This window comes from Takifugu rubripes, chromosome 11 (genome assembly GCF_901000725.2).
Source record: "Takifugu rubripes chromosome 11, fTakRub1.2, whole genome shotgun sequence".
Classification (NCBI taxonomy): Eukaryota; Metazoa; Chordata; class Actinopteri; order Tetraodontiformes; family Tetraodontidae; genus Takifugu; species Takifugu rubripes.
Genome location: NC_042295.1, coordinates 12,727,270 through 12,749,811, shown reverse-complemented (window position 1 = coordinate 12,749,811; position 22,542 = coordinate 12,727,270). Strand labels below are relative to the sequence as shown.

At 44.5% G+C, this 22,542-nt stretch overlaps 3 protein-coding genes and 1 pseudogene across 4 annotated transcripts; 1 reads left to right on the top strand and 3 right to left on the bottom strand.

The window, feature by feature from the left end:
• Positions 1-650: 650 nt before the first annotated feature.
• ehd2b (EH-domain containing 2b) lies at positions 651-6,060 on the bottom strand. The gene is made up of 7 exons (XM_003968580.3): positions 5,578-6,060; positions 4,192-4,662; positions 3,939-4,115; positions 2,938-3,035; positions 2,222-2,634; positions 1,978-2,142; positions 651-1,821 (listed from the first exon to the last, which is right to left on the bottom strand). The coding sequence occupies exons 2-7, from the start codon at positions 4,410-4,412 to the stop codon at positions 1,276-1,278; spliced, it is 1,620 nt and encodes a 539-aa protein (XP_003968629.1). The 5' UTR covers positions 4,413-4,662; positions 5,578-6,060; the 3' UTR covers positions 651-1,275.
• Positions 6,061-6,385: 325 nt separating this feature from the next.
• On the bottom strand, positions 6,386-8,579 carry LOC115251471 (BRD4-interacting chromatin-remodeling complex-associated protein-like; annotated as a pseudogene).
• Positions 8,580-9,032: 453 nt separating this feature from the next.
• bicra (BRD4 interacting chromatin remodeling complex associated protein) lies at positions 9,033-16,248 on the bottom strand. The gene is made up of 13 exons (XM_029844158.1): positions 16,208-16,248; positions 16,060-16,105; positions 15,312-15,377; positions 12,999-15,074; positions 10,487-10,673; positions 10,329-10,402; positions 10,086-10,220; positions 9,964-10,010; positions 9,721-9,869; positions 9,546-9,640; positions 9,343-9,445; positions 9,160-9,239; positions 9,033-9,092 (listed from the first exon to the last, which is right to left on the bottom strand). Exons 1-13 carry the CDS (start codon positions 16,246-16,248, stop codon positions 9,033-9,035), a joined length of 3,159 nt encoding a protein of 1,052 aa, XP_029700018.1.
• Positions 16,249-17,175: 927 nt separating this feature from the next.
• napab (N-ethylmaleimide-sensitive factor attachment protein, alpha b) lies at positions 17,176-22,141 on the top strand. Of its 2 annotated transcripts, none has more exons than XM_003968640.3 (12): positions 17,176-17,324; positions 18,666-18,802; positions 19,573-19,652; positions 19,737-19,853; positions 19,941-19,987; positions 20,092-20,169; positions 20,258-20,313; positions 20,411-20,495; positions 20,592-20,696; positions 20,769-20,837; positions 20,933-20,983; positions 21,102-22,141. In XM_003968640.3, the coding sequence occupies exons 1-12, from the start codon at positions 17,274-17,276 to the stop codon at positions 21,201-21,203; spliced, it is 978 nt and encodes a 325-aa protein (XP_003968689.2). In that variant the 5' UTR covers positions 17,176-17,273; the 3' UTR covers positions 21,204-22,141. The 2 variants fall into 2 exon arrangements, with proteins under 2 accessions (XP_003968689.2, XP_029699704.1); XM_029843844.1 differs by lacking the exon at positions 17,176-17,324 and adding an exon at positions 18,550-18,573.
• Positions 22,142-22,542: the final 401 nt, after the last annotated feature.

The following is a 22,542-nucleotide window of genomic DNA, read 5'->3' as shown; positions in this document are numbered from 1 at the left end:
TGTGGTGTGCCGCAGGTTCAGCTCAGGAATTCTCCAAATAGGGGATGTGAAGTCTTTCATAAAGGTACAGTGTCTGAATCCTGTGCATGAGCCTGAGGAAACTTAGTGGACCCAAAGAAAAGGGTTATTAATAACTCCTAAGCCAACCCACCACATTCTTTATACTTGAGTCAGGGAGCGGAGAGAGGAGCGCTCTGCTGCCTCTGCTTCTCATTTGTGTTTCTTTCCATGGAGGAGTGGAACAGAGAGGCAAGACCACTCCTCTCACCCTGGAGTCCTGCTGTAACCTGGACAGGGTTGAGCTGATACTTTCTGATGGATGACGAACGGGGCAAATGTGCAACTGAAAATAAATGAGCGAAATGGGCTTTAAATTAGCCGAACTTTCGCATAACATAGTAGGGGGAAAAAAGGCTTCGAATCATGAAGGGGGGAGGAAGCTTGGAAAATAGTGGTGCTGCGACTTGGCAGCGGAGAACATGAGTCACTGTTTATCTGGTCTGCACATAGAGACCAAGTGGACAAAAAGGAAAAACTTTTACGCACAGCTAATTAAATGTACATTTTCTACATTTGATGTCACAGCCTGTGGACATTAGAGTTTAAAATCGATATTTTCTACCGTAGAAATCATCCAATAACAGACCAGGCACAGTTGTGGAATTTTATTTGGTTATATTAAAGTCATAAAGCTGTGTACAGTAGTCAGTAATGTGTCTTCCACTTTAGCTGAAATGCATTTCCTTTTTAAAAAAAAATAAAAATATATATAACAGATGAAAACCATGTCCTGAAAAGCACCAAAGTGAAATATGTTTGATCGGTGCTATCAGTTTGAGTTTTGCTGCTTTTGTGCAACATAAATCTCTCATGGACATGACTAAACGGTGGAAAAATCCCGAAAATAATGGCCTCGATAATACTGCAGTCTAGTCACTGAGGGAATACAGTAATATTCTTCACTCTGTATTCTGTCGCATTAAAAGCTAAATACTTTATGTCTTTCAGCACTGTAAAACCAAGTAGATATGTATTTAAAGTTAAAGCTAACCTTTAAGAGCTGAAGGGAAGAAGCAACCAGACCAGCGTGACTCTGAGTATAAAGTCTTTTGCAGTGAGCCTGAAGGTCACAAAGGATTTCCTTGAATTTTGATACAAGTTCCATTGTGTAAGACTAAAATCAGTGTCAAATGCATCTAAGTGAGCGCCAATACAAACAGTAGCATAAGCGTGACAGCCAGTAGAGGACAGTCTCTGCAGGACTTTGAAACCCGTCTATGCATCAGAACCCTTTTGTCTGCGTTTGGATGGCGGGATCAGACGTGCCGGAAGCTCTGGAGGAAGACCGTGGCCCTCTAACTTGACCTCGATCAAGTGGCTGGCCAGAGCGAATTCTTCATCATCCAGCATCCCATCGTGGTCCAAATCTGAGAGCTTCCAAATGCGGCCCAGCACAGAGTTGGGCAGGCGGGAGCTGACCATCCAGTCCTTAGCCTTGGTGCCGCTCAGCTTCCCCTCGTTGGGAGCGAGGTTGTAGAAGATTTCATCGTATTTGGGTTTATCTTTTGTCACCACCCAATCTTCCTCCTCCTCGCATCTCTCTTCATTCTCGTCGGCGAAGGGGTCGCCTTCCCCGAATGGTCCGCCGCGGGTCCCCAGGAAGGCGCCGCCCTGCACCCCCAGCTCGCCAGCCTCCAGCTCCTCCTGCCGCAGGAGGGGCATCAGCTTGGCGATGTCGCCTGACAGCAGCTCATCCAAAGCCGTCATCAGATTAGGCTTCAAAGTTTTGAACTTGGTAAAGTCGTGAACCATCAGTTGCTCCTTGAAAAGGGGGGGAATGGTTAAAAAAAAAAAACGTGAGTAAAGTGAATTCAAAGACACTCCTGACAGGCCTGAGAAATATGACCAAATGTTTAAAGAGAAACCGCTTTTGAAGTGCCTCCAGATGGGCTCAGGAGAGAAAACTCTGAGACAAACCTGCATCTTAGCGCAATTTGGGAAGTCTCCAGCAGAAATGTTGTGCTGCAGCTGGATTTTGGAGAAAATAACCGGCAGCTGGCAGATCAGACTCTTCTTTTTATTGTCCTTTCTGAAGACAGAGGGCATCTCCTGCTTCAGATAGCTGATGATGTGGGCGTGGACCTGGGAGGGCAAAGGTTTTTTAACACGCAACGACTAAAGGCAACCAGTTCACGTAAACTTTGGAACAAACCCCACCTACCCTAACCAGGCGTGCGCGCTTGACCAGATCGTTGAGCTTGCGTAAAGCTGCATTGCGAGGAAGGTTTTGGATGTCAGCGAACAGGTCTTCCTCCTCCAGCTCAAACAGCTTACGGTTGTCTGCCACCATCAGAGGCTCGGACCAGAAGGAGCCAATGTAGACGCGCAGAACCTCCGGGGTGCCAAACACTTTCCCCAGGGACCACATGAGCGCTCCGTACACTCTCATGAGCTGCTGCGTCCCCACCATGTCTGCTTTGTTTAGCACCACGCGCAGCTTATCCTCGTTGCCTTTTAGAGCGCCGATGGCCTCGGAGAACTCGTCCGATATCTCCAGTTTATGTGCATCGAACAGCAGAATGATGCGATCCACGCGCTCTGCAAACCAGCGCAGCACAGCCGGGAAGTCGTAGCCTGCTCAAAAAGAAGAGAAACGGCGGTGAGATGCCAAGATGCTGCACCCTGCAAGCAGAACATGCACTCCACATGGTCCACATGGACCCAAGCCCTTCGTTCTTTTATTTGGTTTAACTCAGATTTTATGACATCTTGGTGTTCTCGCTGTGTCTGTTCTTGTTTGCTGTTAATGTGACCGTGTAAACTGGTCACGAGTTAGCTCAGCATGCCAAAGAGATGTGTTTGTGAGTGGTCATTGTCAGGCGGGTGTCTCTGTAGGCCTCCTTTGCCCTCTCCTCGCCGTTGTCACCTCTCTCTCACCTCGGCTCACCCTCTGCTTAGCACCAGACAAGATTCCCGGCGTGTCGATGATGCTGATGCTCTCCAGCACCTGGTTGGACATCTGGGCACACTGAAACCTGTGGTTTATCAAAACATCATTGGGTTGAAACAAAAATGTCAGATAGATGGGGATAAGAACGTTCGGACGCAGTGTTGTCGCAAAAGGGTCATGTGAAAAATGTTTGATTCTCATAAAAGAGGTCTGTGTGATGGGAGGAGGAGATTGGCCCTCTCCGCACCCAAAGCCGCCTCACTGCTGCCATTGTATGCAGGCAGGGCTCTCATTGCTCTTGGCTTCCTGAAGGAAAATGACCATCACTGCCAGGATTAAACAATGAAGTTTGCTAACGATGTGTGCCTTAGAACAACAGAGCCGCTTCCTGTGGCGTATGAGCTTAACGAGCCCAGCGGATCCCAGGACAGGAAGCATAAGCATAAGGACAGACGTAAATGCGCTCACAAACAAAGCCCGTAGAGGGACAAGGGGACATCATGTTGCATGGACACATTTGTACCACATTACTGGAAAAAAGGGTGACCATTTTGTGGTTTACGTCTGATCTTGCGGCCCATCCATTACTGTAATATAAGAAGGAACGTCTGCTAACCTCTCCCCTCTGGGTTCTAGAAGTCCCACTAAATCTGTGACGCCATTTACTTGTCTTTGCCCCATGAGGCCGCACAGCCCTCTAACCTCGCCTTTGAATCTGCGTACTTTGCAGTTCCTGTCTGAGACCACTGGCTTTCATTACCCTCTCTTGTGATATCGCTTCCTTTCTCTGTTTTTCCACAAATAAGGCAAGTGCCTCCTTGCTCTGAAATTTGGCACAAGAACGTGAAATTCCAGAGAACTTTGTGTTATCTCTCCTTCTCTGCTCTCTCTCTCTCTCTTTCTCTCTCACACACACCCGCTGCACGATTTAGCCTCGGCCACCTCGGAGAAGTCAACAGCACCCTGTGAATTAATATCATGCTCTCACCTATTGAGGAAGGTGTTTCCAAAAGGGTTGAGTTTGCGGAAAGGCTTGTTGGGGTCAACAATGAGAGCATTCCCTGGTATGACACTTTCCACCTCCCCGTGCATGATGGCAGTAAAGCAGTCAGTGGTTGGTTCAGGTCCCACCCTGCTGCCAGGAATATCCTGCTCCAGTAGATACCTGTCACATACACAAAAAGTGTGAATTTGGTTTTTTTCTACAGCAGATGAATGAAATGAGACATGGGTAGTCTTACTTGATGAAAGTAGTCTTTCCAGTGGAGTATTGGCCCACTACTAACACCATTGGCTTATTGTCAAAGTCTGCATCCTCCAAACTGGGAGAGTGGAAGTCATGGAAGCCATAGTACTGCTCCAGGGGCAGCAGCTTCTTTCGATACAAGGACTTGAGGCCTTCGGTCACGGTGCGGATCACCTCAGGTGCCTTTTTCACATCTTTCCGCCCCCAGCGTGACATGACGACAGAGTTATGGGATAATAGGGAGCTCCTTAGAAAAACGTGGGTTTTTTTTTTTTTTTTTGATCTTCTTTCCTGTCACTGAACCTTGGAAAAACCTTCTGGGGTTTCCTGTATTTATGTGACCGTCGTTCACTTGTCCTTGAAACCTCCTCTGCACATGCCAAGAAGGAAGAGCTGGCAGAGTTTTTCTTTGAAGTCTGGATCCTCAACTCTAGAAGCAGCTGCCAAACTGATAGCTTTGAACCCCCTAATGTGCAGAGGAGACAGACAGAGATGAGCAAGATGCAATAAAAAAAAAGGAGATGACGAGATGACAAACACGGTAATTGCGGTAAACTGTACAGCCCGGGCGATACTCAGGATGTGGAGTGTGTAACTCTGCAGCAGAGCTCTGCCAAGCATTGTCAGTGCATGCCTGGAAAAAGTTAGCATTCACTCTGGAAAACTTGCAAACCCAGCCCTGTGGCAGGGTTTGCACAGGCACAGCTCAGCTTTCCAGCTCAATAAGTGAGACATTCTTTTTATCCCCCGCACGTTGCTCCAAAATGAAATATGTGAATGGCTCACTTGCTCCCGAGGAGAAGAAACTCCAAAACAACTATAATCCTCAAATCACTAGACGATTTATAGAGAGCTATATAAAAAACAGAAAGATGGGACAACAAAAAGTGTTCTTCTGGGTAGACACGTGTCAGTGGGGTCTTTACGGTGAGCTTCTCTCTTGCGAAACTAAACTTAATTTAAATCCTTTTAAAAAAAAATCTGAGGAAATTAACCGGCCCAGGCCAAACAAATCATATGATCAGCCTGCAAAGAGCCTTGTGAAAAATGGTTGAGCCCTGAAGATCAACAGAGAGAAATCAACTGATTTGACTGCCATTACACAGTGAAGCATTGTGTCAGTGCAGCTGGCCCAGTAAAGACTGTTTTTATGTGTGGTAAACACTCTGCAGCAAGCTTAAAACATTTTAGTAATGTGGAAAATCCCCCTTTTTCCCCACAAGTGGAACAAAGTTGTACTCTAAATTAATTAATTCAGGAAAAAGACTAAAGTCTAGTAATAGCAAGTGGCAGCTGCTGGTTTATCACAATCTAACTGCACAGAGTAATATGACCTGAAATCTTGTTTCTAAAAGTTATTTTTTTTTTAAAAAGTACATACCGAGTCGTTAGTCGTGAGAAGCACAGCAGATTTCTTCAAACACCTTGATGACTCCCTACCTTCAGTCTTGCCCTCGGGATCTTGGAAAATATTTTGAGTTGAGAGGACAAAAACAGAGGCAGTCTGGAGGAGCTGCTGCTACATGCATGGGTGTACCTCTGACAGCAAATAGGAAGGCTGAGTGGAGAGCAGCTAGATTACAGTGGAGCTCTGTTTCCTCAAGTTTAGTGCTTTTCAGAAGAGCCTCAGCTCAGGAAACTATTCTTACTCTGTTTGCAGAGTAAAAAACCACCCAAACCTACAGGCAGACCAGGTTTTCTTCTCACCAGTGTCTTCCTTCTGAGCTCTGCTGGTCTTCCAGGGATGCTTGGCAACACTAACACCCTGCACAGGACAGGGATGATCTGCATTTGGTTTGAGGGCGTGGATGTGGGGAGGGGGTGGTTTCTGATTAAATAATTTGGTTGGAAACATGTTTCCAACAACTTCAGCCTTCAAATGCCACACCCCGAACCCCGACTGCCACGACTGGCATCGCCCGCCTCTTTTTTCCTTCTTTTTCCTGATGAGTCTACTGTAATACATTATAAAAATATAGATGTCGGTTCTCCTCATCAGCCTAAACTCCTTTGCTCCTCCCAAACCCTGAACCTTCCAGGGAGAGGAACACACAAGGCAGAACTATTTTCCACTTCCATGCACCATCTGCTGGTTGTCCAAACACACCCCACCGTTCCCTTGTTACCTTCGGCACCTCCTCTTGAACAGTGGACTCCCTAAATGCACCATGAAAACCAAATTGCATGCTGTGTTTCATAAAAGAAGCAAGGTTTAATTTACAGTTTTACTAAATGTACATTTCTTTTTAAAAAGTGTCATTATACACAATAAATACAATACAAAATTAATCTGTAATACTATACTTCAAATTCTCTTACGATCTTTTTGTACATTGTTCCGTTTCTATTTTACTGCTTGTGCTGTGTTTGTGTTTGAATTGTCCACCAGGATTTAAAAACACAATAAACACACAGGAGGCAGGGATACAGTGGCAGAAAAGTTGAACCGAACAGCCTGAGAACACAGAAAATGAAGAGTTAAAACTGGACTGCCCCCTGTTGACTGAAATGGATAACGCCTGCCTAAACTGGCTTCATAGAGGATAAATGTTTTATAATTTCATCTTCATGATTTATGAAAGCTTCACACACAGAGGATGGATGAGAACCAATTTCCTTGCATTTCTTTGATGTCCTGAAGTCAATTTCAAATGAAAACAACTCTCAAAATACCTCAACATGGTTATTCAGATCTTTTCTGCATAAATTCTGAAGAATTTAATTCCTGGCGTTGGTGATTTCTTCTTGAATAAGAGTGGATAACATGATGTTTTACAGTATAAACCTGGTGCTTCATAAGTAACTGTTACCCAAATAGAAATGAACTGTATGAAGAGCTGCCTGATGCTCACTGCGACATGTTTAACTGGGGACAGGTACTTTTGTGAAAGGCCTCTGTGGAGACAGGTGCTCAGGTCACGTGACAAAAAGAAAAGAAAAAAAGGGGGGTGAATACTGAATTACAAACAAGGTATCAAAAAGTGAACAAGAAGTGGACATCATTTTCTGGCATTTCATTCTGACATGTGACTGGCTTATCGTCATGTCTCCATCTTAAAGACAACATTTCACCAACTCCCCAAGCTGTAAATTACTGACAAGCATGTTTAGACAATTCAAATTGACAAACAAAGCCAATGCAGTCAGGCAGAGTAGTATCGTTGTCCCTTTTCACAGTGTCCCCGATGCCCTGCCTCCGTTTCTGTCTCTTAGCCGGGAGAAGGGGCTGTTATCTGCTTTGAGTTTGGGGCACCAGGCTGCCGTTGTGGCCGCGGCCACCAACCTGAGGGTGCTGGGCCAAAGAGGACGATGCAGAAGAGGGAAGAATTGAAGATCTGTGGGATGAGGCTGCAGAACTTCCGGGGCGCTGACTTTGGTGTTGGTGGGACCTGCTACTACCCCCTTTTAAGTGATGCTCACGGGCGGTGGGCTCTTGCTGCAGGTTTAGGATGCTGTCGATGGCGCACTGCAGGTGTTGATTCAGAGAGTCGTCTGGAGGACTGCCGCTGGAAAAGCTAGCATTATCCATATCGGGGGAATCTGACTTGCAGCGTTTGGCGGGAAGCAAAGAGTCTCGCATAAAGGAAGGTTCAGGAGAAGGTGGCCCGGGGGCATGTTGGTCCATTCTAAATGTCCCACCTGCCCGATGTATATTTTTTGCACTTGCCTGCTTGTATTTGCTAACATCTGTTTCCTGGTCTGCGTGTTCTTCCATTCTGTCCTTGGCCACTTCTCTACTCAGGAGCTGCGGGAGGTGATGCTGTGTGGTTTTCATACCACAGCTAAACATCTCATCCATTTCATCTAGCCTATTCATGGCGCTCCCTAAGCGGCCCATTTCGTGGCTCGACTCCTTGTGCGTAGAGTCCCTGCCTCTCTTTTCCACCTTCACACTTGCTATCACTGTCCGCTCTGAAGGAGGAGACGAGGCTTTATGTTTTGTAGGTGACAGCGTGGCTTTGGGGTACAAGAAACTTTCCTCTCCTCCACCTGGGACACCGGGTCTGACCCGGGGACTAACATTTTCTCGGTAGGTTTTTCGAAGGGGGAGACGACACGTTTTCTGTGAGGGAGCAGTACTGGAGGCAGAGTTCTGTTTGACCCCGCCCGCGTCATCGTGATCCAATGTCCCATTCATTTGAGCGGTGGATGAGGAGGAAGTGGTGGTGGTCGTGGTGGTAGTGGAGGACGACAATGGCCAGCTGTGAGAGGTAGTGGAAGATGGAGCACCACTGTGGGGGACATTGCCTCTCATAGCTGGATTACACTGAGTAGTTACCATGGTGACTGATGAGGCAGAAGAAGCAGTACATACAGGGGACTGAGTTCTGATGACTGTAGGAGGCGATGATACACGATGGGACTCTGACTGTGGTGCAGCAACTTCAAACTGAGTCTGGGACATGGACTGGCTGCTCTGCAGAGATTGAGGTGTATGTATTGGGTCTAAGGCAGTGTTATGAACTACTTTACTGAACCCCGTTTGATCCTGCTTGATCTTGAGTTTCAAGCCAATTCGCCTGCGAGCTTCGTAGGTCTTGATTGGTGGTTTGCTGGTTCTCTGTGGCAGAGCGTCGTCGTCGTCCACCACTCGAGAGTTGAAAGAGGATGAGGACGTAGAGGATGACTGACTGAGAGAGGAGCTCTGATTAGTTGGTTCTGGCCTGCTTGCAGCAGCTGCAGGTGGAGGACAGCTGCTGGACCAGGACACAGAGGCGCCACCTCCGCCTTGCTTTATAACTAGTTTGGTAGGTGGAAAAGGGTTAGCACACGGAGCGGTAGTGGATGGTGGATGTGGAGCTGGGGTGGGACCCGGAGGAGGATTTGGGGTGTTGTTTAGATGAGGTCCGGGGGCAGGTGCAGGGGCAGATACAGGTACTGGAGCAGGTACTGGAACTGGAACCGGATCGGGTGCAGGAGCGGGAGCAGGCGCGGGGACCATAGTACCCACGCTTCCACTCACTGAAGCAGGTTCAGGAGAAGATGTTTTCTGATGGGATGCGACTACTCTCTCGTACATGCGTACATTTGCCACAAACTCCTCTGCAAAGACATCAGCAGGATTATTTATAACTAACATAGTTACATTAACTGAAGATGAGCACAATAATAACATGCACAAACATGTCATAAACGTTGAGAGTACCTGGTCTCTCCTTTGCCAAGACTTTGTCTTGACTAAGAGCAATCTTTTCTTCCTGAATGAACATCCGGTCTATCATCACCATCTCTGCTGAAGGGCCAAGTCTCTGCTCGGGTACGAGACACCAAATCCATCAGTTCAAAATCAATCCGACTCAAAAAGATAAGAACAACAAAGAGGAACTTTGTCTGGGTGTTAAAACTTACTTTTGACTCAGCAAAAAGCAGGTAGCGGTATTTGTCCAGCATGGCCTGGGTCCTTTTGAGTAGCTGACAGGAGACCTTCTCAAATTCATCATCCACTATGTAAAAGTAAGCAAATGGTTTATGAATGTGAAAATGTTAAAGGAGCATTGGACTGCAGTTTGATTGTTGAGTTTACCTCTTTGATAGTCTTGAGGAGAGTTGGCAGTTCCCTGGTAAAGATGGTAAGGCAGCAGTCGATGTAATGTGTCCTCAAAAGAGTGGAAAGGAGCACTGTAGTTGGGCTGTAGCACAGAACCCTGCTGTTTCCTCAGCTGTTCGAGCATCCTGTAGTGTTAAACAATGCAGAATTTAAAACTCAACTGTGGGGGAAAAAAAGAAAGTAAAATAAGGAATACACTTCATTGCATGCGAGACACACCTGGCTTCTTTGCTGGGCTCGGCACTAAAAGGCATCTTGATAGTTGTCTGTAACATAAACAAACTGCCTCAGGTGCTGTGCAAAGAAGTAGGAGCTCTTTGTTAACATGCAGTGAAATTTACCTGAGTTTGTAATGTGGGTTGAGCCTGTGGAGCAGATATCTGAGTTAGATTTGCACCCAACACCTGTATCTGCACAGCACCTTTTCCTAGACTCAGACCTCCAACTGAGCTGATGACTCCTGGCTTTGGCTGAACCTGCAGAAATCAGCCAATTTATATATGAGCGATGACATTAAAACATTTATGGAGTGGGTGAGGGAGGAATGTGGTAATAATCACCTGTGTAGGCTGTGTAAGGCTTACAGGAGTGACCGTTTGATTCACAATTGTTCCAGCTGACCCTTGGGCTCCTGAGAATATTTGCAATTCATTGGAGGCTGAAAAAGTCAACAGATCAAATCAGACAGGAAACGATGGGACTTCTGAAAAGTTCGGACATTTGCATTACAATACTGTCCAACCTATAGCAGGAGTTGTCACAAGCACTGATGTAGGCTGCAACACCGAGGGAAGCTGGGCAGGAGTACCGGTGCTGTCTGATGATGCAATCACCACTTTGTCAGCAGGCACATCTTGCTGGGAGCTGAACTGACTGGTGGCCTGAGGCTGAGCAGGTTGCTTGGCCTGCAGCAGGATGCTCTGCTGGGCCTTAAAACACATCAGCTGTCTTACACATACTGTATTTTAAAGGATCTATTCTCGACAAATAAAACAACTGTTTCCCAGATGATGGGAGACATATTTTGTACACCGATTAAGAACGAGCTTTCATTGCATATTAAGACATTTGTGGCGTACTGGTACCTGATGCAGTTTATCCAGCAGCTGTTTCTGTTGTGGTGAAGGCTGTGTGATGCCAGACAGGGTTTGAATTTGTGCTCCTACTAATTGCAGGTGCTGCTGCTGCTCTGCTGTCAAGCAGTGGATGGGAATTGGGGGTTTGACAACACCAGGAGAAGTGCTCACAGGTGGAACCGTAAATTGGTGCTGTGCAGCTGATGCTGCGGGAGGCTTGGGTGACTGAGACACAGGAGGCATTTCTTGTGGAAAAGGGGCGGGCTGAGAAGGTGGCCTTGGCTGAGGCTGAACTTGAATGTGTGCCTGTTGTGCCTGGGTCTGCTGTGGCTGGCCTTGTGTGGCCGTTTGGGGAGGATCAGTTATCTGATTATGGATAATAAAAAGCGGAGGGTGAGATGAAGGTGTGCCTGAGCGGGAGGGAGTTTGAGACTGTGGCTGAGAAGAATGGGGCTGCTGCTGTTGGTGCGGTGATTGGATCTGCTGGCTCAATGTGACAGGAGACTGGGAAGGCTGGGGACTGTCTGCCACTGGGGGTGCTGGGGTATGAGTGGTCAAGGCTGGAGAGGGGGACATGCCTTGGATCTTGATCGGCTGTTTATGTCCACTAGAGGGTACCTGAAGAAGCAGAATCACAGTGTATCAATATGGTTATACAACAATATTTAAATCCAGTAGCTTAACACCCACTCAGATAATTCTGCATGCACACAGCATAAAAGCTACTCAATGTGATTGTGACTCAATGCTTAGGAAATTGAGAGAAGCATAATCTAGTTGTAATAACAAATCAGACTTTAAGTAATAAATATTAATCATGTTTGAGGTGATCAAAAGTTGCTTGTTTAACATTTAAACTATAGATAACTTAAATACATAAATAGATGATAGTCGATTATTACACAATTCCAGTGAAAAGAATAATATGAAAAAGATATGGAATCATTAACCAAGCCGACATACAATTACAGGATATTGTTAAAGCAACATTGAAGCAAAACAGTGAGAAACTTTGACGTAGAACCTTCTGATTCATTTTCTTGATTTGAGGTAAAGAATAGACACATAGTTAAAAAGGACAAAAATGGAAAGTTCACAAAAGCAAGAAGTCAGAATCTGGGCACGGGACCTCAGGCCTGTGATGGTGAACTAAAGGGTGCTCTGAAGCCTCTGGGGACTGGGGTGAGGGGAATGTGTAATTATTATTTTGTGGGATTGATATCATGAATTTGGTCACGGGACAAGTGCTGTAAGCACATAAGAATAAAAATGAAATGCAATTTTGAGAGGGGCAAGTGTATCGATCAGTCACTGGTCAATAATGCAGAAGATGAAGGTGAGTCTGTTGGCTCAAACATGGTAAGTGAGGTGATGCATTCAACTGTAGGTGTTAGTAAAGGAGTGAACTGCATTTGGGAGCATGGCAGCTCCAGTCTCAATTACAAGCATGGTCTTCAATATTGTGGTGTAAAATTAAAATGAGAATGCATTGAAACATACATGCAGAGTAAGTTCAACAGTTAAGTTAAAAACTTGCTCCTGATTGCCCAACTCAAGCACTGCAGACATGCAATCACTTAATATAGAATTCAATTATACGAACTACAGGAATGACCATGCATTTAAATAATGAAAGACATAGAATTGCAAGCAAATTATTACATTTACAGCTTAGGCATAGAAAATGTGAGAGGCAGAGAAAGAATACTTAATGCAGAAAAGTGCAGGGGGAAAGGTCAGATTCTCTAAAAAATGTGACAGCAGCAGCAACAAGTGGGTGGGGATCGACATGAAGGGGCATTTTCTACCTGATTTACCACTGCTGTCATGTGAGAAGGGCCTGGGGAAGGGTTGCTGCCCTGACCCACCCAGGAGTCAGTTAATTGAGTGTCATGGCCAGGGGCCGGAGCAGTGATGCTGTTGCTGCTGACGATTACAGATGCTGGTACGCCCACAGAGGGGGTGGACTCATTCTCTGTTTGGTGGTGCTGCTGCTCCTAACAGGAGTTTATTTACCATTTCGGGATAAGGAGGGGAGGGAGGAAGGAGAATGGAGGGAAGGGGGGAGTAAAATAGTAAACCAAAAAAGATCAGACCAAGATTTCACTCCATGCATGTTATTCATTGTTTAGAAAATGTAAACTGTACACAAAGTAATTCAACAAATGGAACACTGACCTGCTGCAGAAACATCTGCAGAGACTCTTGGCTCAGGATCATACTGGAGCCCTGGTTAGTGAAGAGCAACCTCCCTGGACTGTGCTGGGCCTGAGGGGGGACCAGCCCCACTGTCGTGACAGAGGTGGACACAGACATGGATGGAGAAGACGAGGGTACCGAAGTGGCCGTGGATACAGAGGAAGGTGGTTGCATGGCAAGGATAGAGGATTGTGGTACATGCTGTGGAGTAGGATGGGCAGCTTGGTCTGTGGAGCTCCCAAGCACAGTGACACCTTCTCCAGACTGGTTCTGAGCCATTGTCACCGCTCCTGTACTGCTGTTACTGCTGTTGCTGGGGACTCCACCTGGTTGGGGTTGTAGGGCTGGCTGAAGACTGACTGCAGGGCTCAGCCCCTCCACCTGACTAAGCATAGTCAGGGAGTTTTGGATTGGCATTCCCTGTATTACTGTCTGTGCAGGACCTGATACTGTGTGGGTTTGTGTCTGGCTTTGATTCTGGGCCAAGGAGACGGGCATTTGGAAAAGGGTGGGTGTGCCCATTTGCCCAGGCTGGAGCTGGATGGGTCCAGAGAGGATGTGGGCGGCGCCGGGGTGGCCCTGTGAAGTCAATACCTGTCCCAAATTAATATTCTGATTTGCAGTTAAAATCTGGTTTGCTATTAGCTGTCCACCAGGACCCTGACTTGTAATGATGTGACCCCCTGGATGCTGGGTCAGGATCTGTCCACCTGCCTGTAACTGCGGCAGAAGAAACTGGTGATTCTGTCCTTGTAGAACTGTCTGAGAAGGAATGACAATGCTGCCTGTTTGGTTTAACAAGTGTACACTGAGGGGTTTGCCAGATGGTTGTGCTCCTTGTTGTTTAAACAAGGCTTGTTGGAACTGAGGCCCTTGTGTCGTTGCTTGAGTACTCAAGACCACGTTGGAGCCAGGCTTTCCCGTCAGAAAGGCTACATTTTGAGCAGTGGAAACCGGAATTTGCTGCAGCCCTAGCGCCTTGTGGGCATCGTTTTGCAGGGGCTGGGATGCTGGCTGAGGCTGCTGCTGCGGTTTGAAGAGTTTCGGTTGAATGGCTCCCCCCTGAGGAGGTTTAGGTTGAATTGGTGTTGGCGTGCGTTGAATGATAACATTTTGCATTATTTGGCCTTGAGTCTGTGTCTGGGGTCCAATGCCAGAACTTATTGGGGTACTACCAAAACCCACAATTCCAGTAGGAGCACTCATTGTACTGCTACTGTTTGTGCTGCTGACACAAACAGCTGGTCCATTTAAAGCTGGAGATCCCAACGTGGCTTTATGGCCTTGTATCAAAAGTCCACCCCCTGAACCTCCAAGCCCTGGTTGAGAACCAGCGGCTGATACCTCGGGCCCACTCTGGTGCAGCTGGTAACCACCCATAGCTTTAGCCAAGATCGGCTGTCCGGACTGACTGATGGTCATGACTGTAGGTTGACCCACGACCTGAATCTGTCCGATACCTAAATGTCCAGACTGACTCCCGTTCGGCAGAGCTTGAAGGCTCGAGATGGGTTGAAGGGTCACATTTCCCAGGCCGACAGGCTGCATAAATGGCTGAACACTAATGGCCTTGTTCATGACCTGGGGTTGAAGTTGAAGGCCCTGCTGAGCAAGCACTGATCCCAGCATATCAGCAGTAGCATTTGGAGGAGTGGCGGTGGCACTTGGGGTAGACCCTGGGAAAATTGCTGTTGCTCCTGCAACACCAACACCTATGCCTACACCAACAGCAGTGCTTTCTGCCCCAGGGATACTGGCATCAGGCAGTGTCTGAACGACTTGCGTAAGGCCTGGAATTCCAAAGGAGCCCAGGTCCAATTCAGCTTCGGCTTCCTGGAGGCTTTGTTCTGTGATGTTGGCTTCGGCCAGACTTTGCTGCAGGATGTCACATGGCTCATGATTTGTCCCAATGCCATTGCTCCCACCTTCACCACCTGGGGATCCTCCAAGGATATCTTCATCTTCCAGAAAGTCCAGGTCAACACTGACCCTTGGCAAGCCTGAAGGCTCATTTGCTGACAGTTGGACCGCAGGCTGGACCTCTGGAACGTGGCCCTTCAAGAAAAGGATGGAACGAGATAGGAAAGTAAATTTCAATGACTAAACAGCAGTGTCATGCCCGCGAAGTGTGACCCTGTGAACGCTAAACGCAGACAAAGAAACCCCACATCAATACAGCAAATCAAAGCTTGTAGAGGATCATAATGTTAGTGAGAAAAGGGGTTATTTGAAAATGCATGCTACAGAGGCGCAGAGACTACAGAGGGAAGAGTTTTGGGGGATGTTACTCACCCCAGTGGTGGAGAAGAATGAGCTGGAGGGGTCGCTCGAACCATCCAAAAGGTCGTCAGTGTCCAACTACAGACATACCCAACCAGGACAGGACAGACAGAAATCAAAATCACCCAAACAAGCAGGCAAAAGCCACCAGGACAGAAGACGCACAACCCATCAAAGAGGAGCAGGGCAAGGAAAGGACAGAATACAGTCGATAGAAATTAGATCGCAGAAACCAGCGCTAAATAAGCAACAGTGGAGCGACAGAATGGTGGGGAAGTGTTAGTATGAGCATTTAAAATCTTAGCTAAATAAAAAAGAAAATGCAAGCCTCAGCCATAAAAAACATAATATTGGAACCAAAGAAGTTGCAAAATCAAAGTAAATGAAACCATCAAGTGACCCGTGCCTCTGCTTGCAATCATAGCTGATGAAAATGTGTCTTGCAATTCACAACTTTCAACCTTTTGAGGATACATAAAGCATCATGCTCAGAAACATATGAACATTCTTCTATCTGCAGCCTAAACTGTGGCCAACTCTCCAAAATAGCTGTGCCACTTTGCTCAGCATTGCTGAAGCTATTTTCGCATAATACTAGAAATTTGCATGATGGGGGAACTCAAAGACGTGAGGTATAAACTCCACTGACACGGAAAGGCTTGAGGATAACATGGCCACTACTACGTGGGAGAGGAACAGCACCGTTTAGACTCACAATGAGGCATGTAAAGCCAATTAGGCTTTTGATTCTCATACTCACATGGGTCTCAGATCCATGAAGAAAGTCATTAAGAGCTTCTGGGTCACTGCAGAAGAAAGTAATATTGATTTAGTGCTAAAGATGACTGACAAAATAATGTTCCAACAAAAATCCATTGTGTCTGACATCTGTATCAGCGATGACTTACCAAATTACATCTAGAAGGCACCTGCCATCTTCATCATCCATGACAACTATTAGATACAGAAACAATTCCATTTCATCAATGTATTCTTTACATAAATCAACCACCTCCCACATTACAATTACAAACATATGCTTTAATATAACAGCTTTTCCCCTCACAACACAAATAAAAATGTTTAAACCCCATATTCATCATATATGTCAAGAGCCACACGACTGTCACTTTCAAATTTTGACATAGTGAATTTTTAATTTTATACGTGACTGTCCTATTCCATATTAGCTGTCATGCTATAAAGTATTAACATGTTTTTACAATTATTGTTCTGCCATGTTTCTAAAACATCAGTCTTTACTTCGGAAATAATTCAGGAAATCTCAAAATATCCTTGTAGTAATTATAAAATATGTAATAATGCATTCTACTTTATACTGTCATTATAATTACAAAATCACTTCAAATTCTGGGTTCGATAACACCATCGTTTAATTAACAATTATAGGTTAAATAGTACAGGAAAAAGTGATATTTGGCCAAACAAATTTTGATAAATTAATTTCAACTGATTGGGATTATTTTCCAAACACCGTTTAGCTCTGCTTTCCGGCTATTCGTTCTGATTCAAACATTACAGATTATTGCTCTTGGGTATGAAAATTTTAAAAAGACTGCTGGATGTTGTGGTCTTAAATAAGTGACACTGCAGAAAGTGTAACGTCTTGAACAATAATCAATGTTAAATACAAAGCCACGCACATATAATACACTATGCCTTGACACATTAAATACGACTATTGTAAAGTGATGTTATGTTTTCTGCACTTGGCCAACAGCGGATGGCAACAGACAACAAACTGAAAAAGCGCGGTTTTCGCGCAGTTTAGGAAGAATCCGCTGCAAGCTTGCTGCTGAAAGCGAGACTGCGTGGTGCATCTCTCCACCGACGCAACAATCTCCACTCATACACCCAAAAGTGCCTATGAGAAGGAACATCATTTTCCACCTCTAAAAGACTAGGGATGATAGGCATTGCTCAGAGATCGCAGAAGCAGTACGCAGGATATGAATGGAGACCCTGCAGGCGGCTTGCAACATGCTAGCTGCTGTTTTCAAAGAGGTTTGCATGGATATTATGTCGACACCTTACAATACATCATGTATAACAGTTTTGTTAGTGACTTAAGGCTCTGGTGTGACAAAACGTGTCGGTTCAAACCATAGTTTCACTTTTCCTTTGAGATTTTTTTGATCAACTGGGTTAGATTTCGTTACCCTGCCTTGCTAGCCTGCTTAGCCAACCAGCTATCAACAAGACGTATAGCTAGCTTGAGCATTTGACATTCAAAACAAACCACTGTGTGGCAAAATTTAAACAATCAAACGGTACATTGGCAGCAAAATTCAGCCAAGACAGTGTGGCGATTTTTGGTTAGACGTGTAAACGCGACTGCGTAGCGAGCTATCTATCTCTTCTTGCAAGCAAAATATGAGTTAATGTTGGAATACTCTTGGATAAGGGGGGTATGCTTGGGAATTCGTTGGAAAATTACTATGTTTACCAGGTCGCACAGTAATGGGGCGTTTCGATTGCAGTAGGCGTGCATTTCACGGGTTCATTGCAGTACGCGAATATTGCAGCGTTTGCGCAGTTATTCGGATTTATAGAGAAATTGCTACATTGTAACAAACTCACCCGAGATGATAGAGGTGCAGGCAGCGCGGGGTCTCCAGGACAGCCTCGCACGGGCTGCTGTACAGGACCCAACTACAGACAGGAAACGGGGGACTTTCTTTTTGCCTGAATGAAATCCGTGTGTGTTGTCAACACATAAACTCCCTCTTTTACGGTGTACAAAATCTATTTTTGTACTAATTGTTCACCTAAGATAGAAGGGATTTTAATGCATTTTTGGTTATTGAACGATGGTTATTCTAAAACACAATATAATTGATAAACTAAGCCAATTAAAAGGCTTTAGCTGCAATCGAAAACAAATGTTTTTAAAAACGTACATTTTTGTCAACGCTTATTAATTAATGACCAGAACAGCAAAAAAAGAAAGAATTTGCAGCAATGATAATATAAGACGCTCACTACTAACCACCAAGAATACGTTTAAGTTAAAAACGAATGACAATACACGAATACATTTAATGTTGACATGCTCGCATAAGGGAGCGAAAGTGTTTATCATAACAGTAAATCGTTGTTTAACTTTCACTTCGAATCACCCCTCTTTCGTTTTCAAACGCTGTCATCAACATGTTTATTATTTTGTGCCGACTATGCAAAGGTGCGGAGTTTATTTGTAAGAGTAACGTTGAACGCAGCATCCTTTTCGTCGCTCCCGAGTCACATGACACGGGTATGACAGGCTGCTTTGCGGCTGATGACGTGACACGGCTAGCCAACCCATTTCTGTTAGCACAACTGAAGCGAGTTTGTTCACTTTCGCAGTTCTTCGCTCTTCCCAGACATCACCACAGAGCAAAGAAAATGGACAATAGTGGCAAAGAAAAGGAGGCCATGGCTTTAATAGCTGAGGCAGAAAAGAAAATGAGATCGTCACAGTCGTTTTTTGGAGCACTGTTTGGGTGAGCATATCATGGAGTTACTGTTTTGACGATTCTGTCAAGCTAAGGGCCAACCAGGCAGAATAATTTTAGAACCAAACAGATTATAAAACAGGTTAAATGCAGTCTTAATTCGATTGTACTAGGTCCTTTATGTCAAACCATGCAGCATTACACTATTATGTGTTCTGCTAATGTCGCAGACGCCGCTACTTCGATGTAAGTTAGCTGTGTTGCCAATAGAGCTCTGGATGGCATCTAAACACTTTGGTGAATTTATAAACATAAAAAGCTATGTAGACCGAACAAATTACTCAATACTTGATTGTGTATAGGATCACTTTGTGACTGAGGCTTATTTCACAAGTCGTGTTACATTTAATGAACCTTAGTGTACTAAAGTGAATAATAAGCAACATTGTTGTGTATATAGCGCCACCCAGTGGTTGACGAGTATAGACAGCAATCAGAACCTTCGTAATAATTCAAATATTTACACTATTAAAGTGTGATTTGTGTGTTTAAATAGGTTTATAAGATTCACTCATGTACCATAGATTAGATAAACATCTATAAAAAAAGTAAAAATTCTTAGCAATATAATTTTTAAATTGTATAAGTCACTGCACTGGAATCATTGTTATTGTTTAGCCTTATGTCTTAATAGTAATTAATAATATTTTATGGCTTTATGAAGTGACTGAACATCCATTGTCCCACAAAGTTATTCTGCGTGGCCCTTCCTATATGATCGGCATGAATGCTGTTGTAATTAAAGTCCTCTTGTACAGGGGATCCTCCAAGATGGAAGAGGCCTGTGACTTGTATGTGCGGGCAGCCAACATGTACAAAATGGCCAAAAATTGGTGTGGTAAGAACAATTTTTTTCCCCCTCTGAGTTAATATATGTGATAATCTATGTGCAACGGTCTAAACATGAGAATTTGTTTTCCAGCTGCGGGAAATGCCTTCTCTGAAGCTGCACGGCTCCATCTTCAGATGCAGAGCAAACACGATGCTGCTACTAACTTCATAGATGCTGGAAATGCCTTCAAAAAAGCAGATCCACAAGGTAATGACTACTTACCACCATTCTGGCGTTATGGCTGAATATTTTACCTATATATATATATATACTTTTTTTTTTTTTGATCAACAGAAGCTATAAACTGCCTAAACAGAGCTATTGAGATATACACTGATATGGTGAGTCTAGCAGTGAGACTGGCCATGGAACCTTTTAAGCCTATATATTTTTATAGCTGTATATGCAATGCCTTTGTTTATTTCTAATAATTTTTGGGTTCTAGGGACGCTTCGTCATCGCAGCCAAACATCATATGCACATCGCTGAAATATATGAGACAGAGCTGATTGACGTTGATAAGGTCTGCAAAGTTCTGCTACAAAACTAATTGTGACTAAAGTAAAACACTGTTCATGTCCTGTAATATTTCTCCCCTCCTTCCTTTACAGGCCATTGCCCATTATGAACAAGCAGGAGATTATTACAAAGGTGAAGAATCTATCAGGTGACTTTCTCTTGCATTTTTAATGAGGTGTTCCTCGCCTTGCCACACTGTTGTCAAAACATGGACTGTGAATAGCGTCTCTTTTTTTTCTTTTCAGTTCAGCAAACAAGTGCCTCCTGAAAGTAGCCACTTATGCAGCACAGTTGGAGCAGTACCCAAAAGCCATCGAGATCTTTGAACAGGTGTGAGGATGCTGACCAGCAAACATCGGCTCAGTTGTTGTTGTGATACGGCCTGAATTCACCTGTTCACTGAGGAGTGTCCACCTGTGATTTCAGGTTGGAACCTACGCTATGGACAGCACACTTCTCAAATACAGTGCCAAGGATTACTTCTTCAAGGCAGCCCTCTGTCACTTCTGTGTAGACATGCTGAACGCAAAAGTAAACCATAACACAACTTTTGTCTGTGTTCATGGAAGCCACACGTCTAACTCTCACTCCCCTCTTTAAAAGCTTGCAGAGCAGAAGTATACAGAAATGTTTCCAGCCTTCTCGGACTCTCGCGAATGCAAACTGTTGAAGGTACGCTTTGTTTTTGCTTCAGTATGAAATATACAGTGATAACGACGGACGGATAGACTTGGTAAAAATGGGTTCTATTTATCACATTACAACAGAAACTTCTAGATGCCTACGAGGAGCAGAACGTGGATGCCTTCACTGATGCGGTCAGTCCATATAAGTCGACTTTCATCAAAATAACAGCACCCTATACTGTTTGCAATATTTGACACAGCCATTACCTCACCTCCACCATAACTAGTATTTCTCCTGTTGTGCTGGCAGGTGAAGGAATATGACACCATTTCCCGGCTGGACCAGTGGCTCACCACAATGCTCCTGCGCATCAAGAAAACCATACAGGATGAAGAGAACGATCTCTGTTGACTTTCTTCCATCCTTGTCCTCATTCCCTCAGCAAAAGTCTTGCATCCTTCTTTCTGCCTTGAGCCTCTCGATTCCATTTTAGCACCATCTGTAACTGACCAGTGGCCCCATTATTATTATTCACAGACATGTTTTCTCTCCTTCTATATGTTAGATGTGTCTCTTGAACCCATTTAATGTCTCAGTGCTGCAGATATGGACACTAGTGCACACTGCCCAGAGAATACTACATTTATTTTATGATAGAGCCACTGGTCAGGTGTGTATTTAAATAAAAGGGTGCAGTACCAAATATTAATTTCAGGAAATTCTGGAATTTCAGGATGCCAACACTTTAAGCCTGTTTTCAATAATATTAGAATTATTTTTGAAAATAATTAGCATCTTTGATCAGATGTTATGATATATGCCTGCGTAGAGACGAGCACTGCCATTTGGTTTTGGTGCTTGTGTGAGATCACAGCGAGGCGTCTCTAATTAATTATCATCCTGGCTGAAAAAGGAGTTTCAGAGGTTCAACAAGGTTTCATCTGCCTTAAGGCTCTCAGGACCTGAACAGTGACCAGATTTGACTCACACAATTAAAACTGAGAAATGTCATCATTTATTTTCAGTACAAAGTGCTTTTACTTTTATTAAACAAGTGTCTAGCCTTTGCATGGTTGTGAATGAAAAAACTTAGCAAAATTTTCCCTGATGTGGACGAGTTACTTATCAACTAGTTGTGATTATTTGGTCTGTCTTGTGTTTCTGTCCAATTCAGGCTGGAAAAAACCTTTTCAGTCGACATAGGATGCAATAAGAAAAAGAAATTAGCTTTACAGATCTGAACACTGTGCTCACCTGATAATGTTTTTACCAGCGAGTGTGTCTTAAACCATTTGTACATTTGTGTTTGTTTCCTGTCAGATGTTTAAATAAATCTCTTGGACACAGCAGCTGGATCACATGCCAGCTCTTATGAGTTTTAATCTAAGTCAAGCATACAAGGATTGCATCATTTGATTTAGAAAAGGAAATTGTGCTTTCCAAAAACACACGGAACAGAAAAGACATCAAATTGATGTAAAGAAAAAAGGCTCTGCTTTGGCGCCCCCTACCGGTGGATACTCAAATGCTTAAACTGGATCGAGGTCTGAGATTAAAGCCGACTTCTGAGAATAATAAATAGGATGTATTAGGTATGCACCTACAGAAAATGCATCAAATAACGTATTTGTCTCTATAGAAAGAAGTTAACATCAACTTTTTAAATAGGTGTATGTACCGTTTTGAAGGACGCTTGTCGGAACCCGCAGATCGGTGGAAATTTTGTGAAAAGTTGTGTGAGGTGTGCGAG

What these genes read in the sequence shown, in the direction of transcription:
- ehd2b (XM_003968580.3), bottom strand. Translation starts at nt 4,412, where the DNA reads ATGTCACGCTGGGGGCGGAAAGATGTGAAAAAGGCACCTGAGGTGATC. An exon ending in GGAAAGACTACTTTCATCAA is followed by an intron (nt 4,116 to 4,191) that starts GTAAGACTACCC and finishes TGTATGTGACAG; the next exon opens with GTATCTACTGGAGCAGGATA. An exon ending in GGAAACACCTTCCTCAATAG is followed by an intron (nt 3,036 to 3,938) that starts GTGAGAGCATGA and finishes GATAAACCACAG; the next exon opens with GTTTCAGTGTGCCCAGATGT.
- napab (XM_003968640.3), top strand. Translation starts at nt 17,274, where the DNA reads ATGGAGACCCTGCAGGCGGCTTGCAACATGCTAGCTGCTGTTTTCAAA. An exon ending in TTGAGATATACACTGATATG is followed by an intron (nt 19,988 to 20,091) that starts GTGAGTCTAGCA and finishes TTTGGGTTCTAG; the next exon opens with GGACGCTTCGTCATCGCAGC. An exon ending in AGCTGATTGACGTTGATAAG is followed by an intron (nt 20,170 to 20,257) that starts GTCTGCAAAGTT and finishes CTTCCTTTACAG; the next exon opens with GCCATTGCCCATTATGAACA.
- bicra (XM_029844158.1), bottom strand. Translation starts at nt 16,248, where the DNA reads ATGGATGATGAAGATGGCAGGTGCCTTCTAGATGTAATTTG. An exon ending in GAGCCCAGCAAAGAAGCCAG is followed by an intron (nt 9,870 to 9,963) that starts GTGTGTCTCGCA and finishes TTAACACTACAG; the next exon opens with GATGCTCGAACAGCTGAGGA. An exon ending in CTTCTCCTGAACCTGCTTCA is followed by an intron (nt 9,093 to 9,159) that starts GTGAGTGGAAGC and finishes ATCCGGTTCCAG; the next exon opens with TTCCAGTACCTGCTCCAGTA.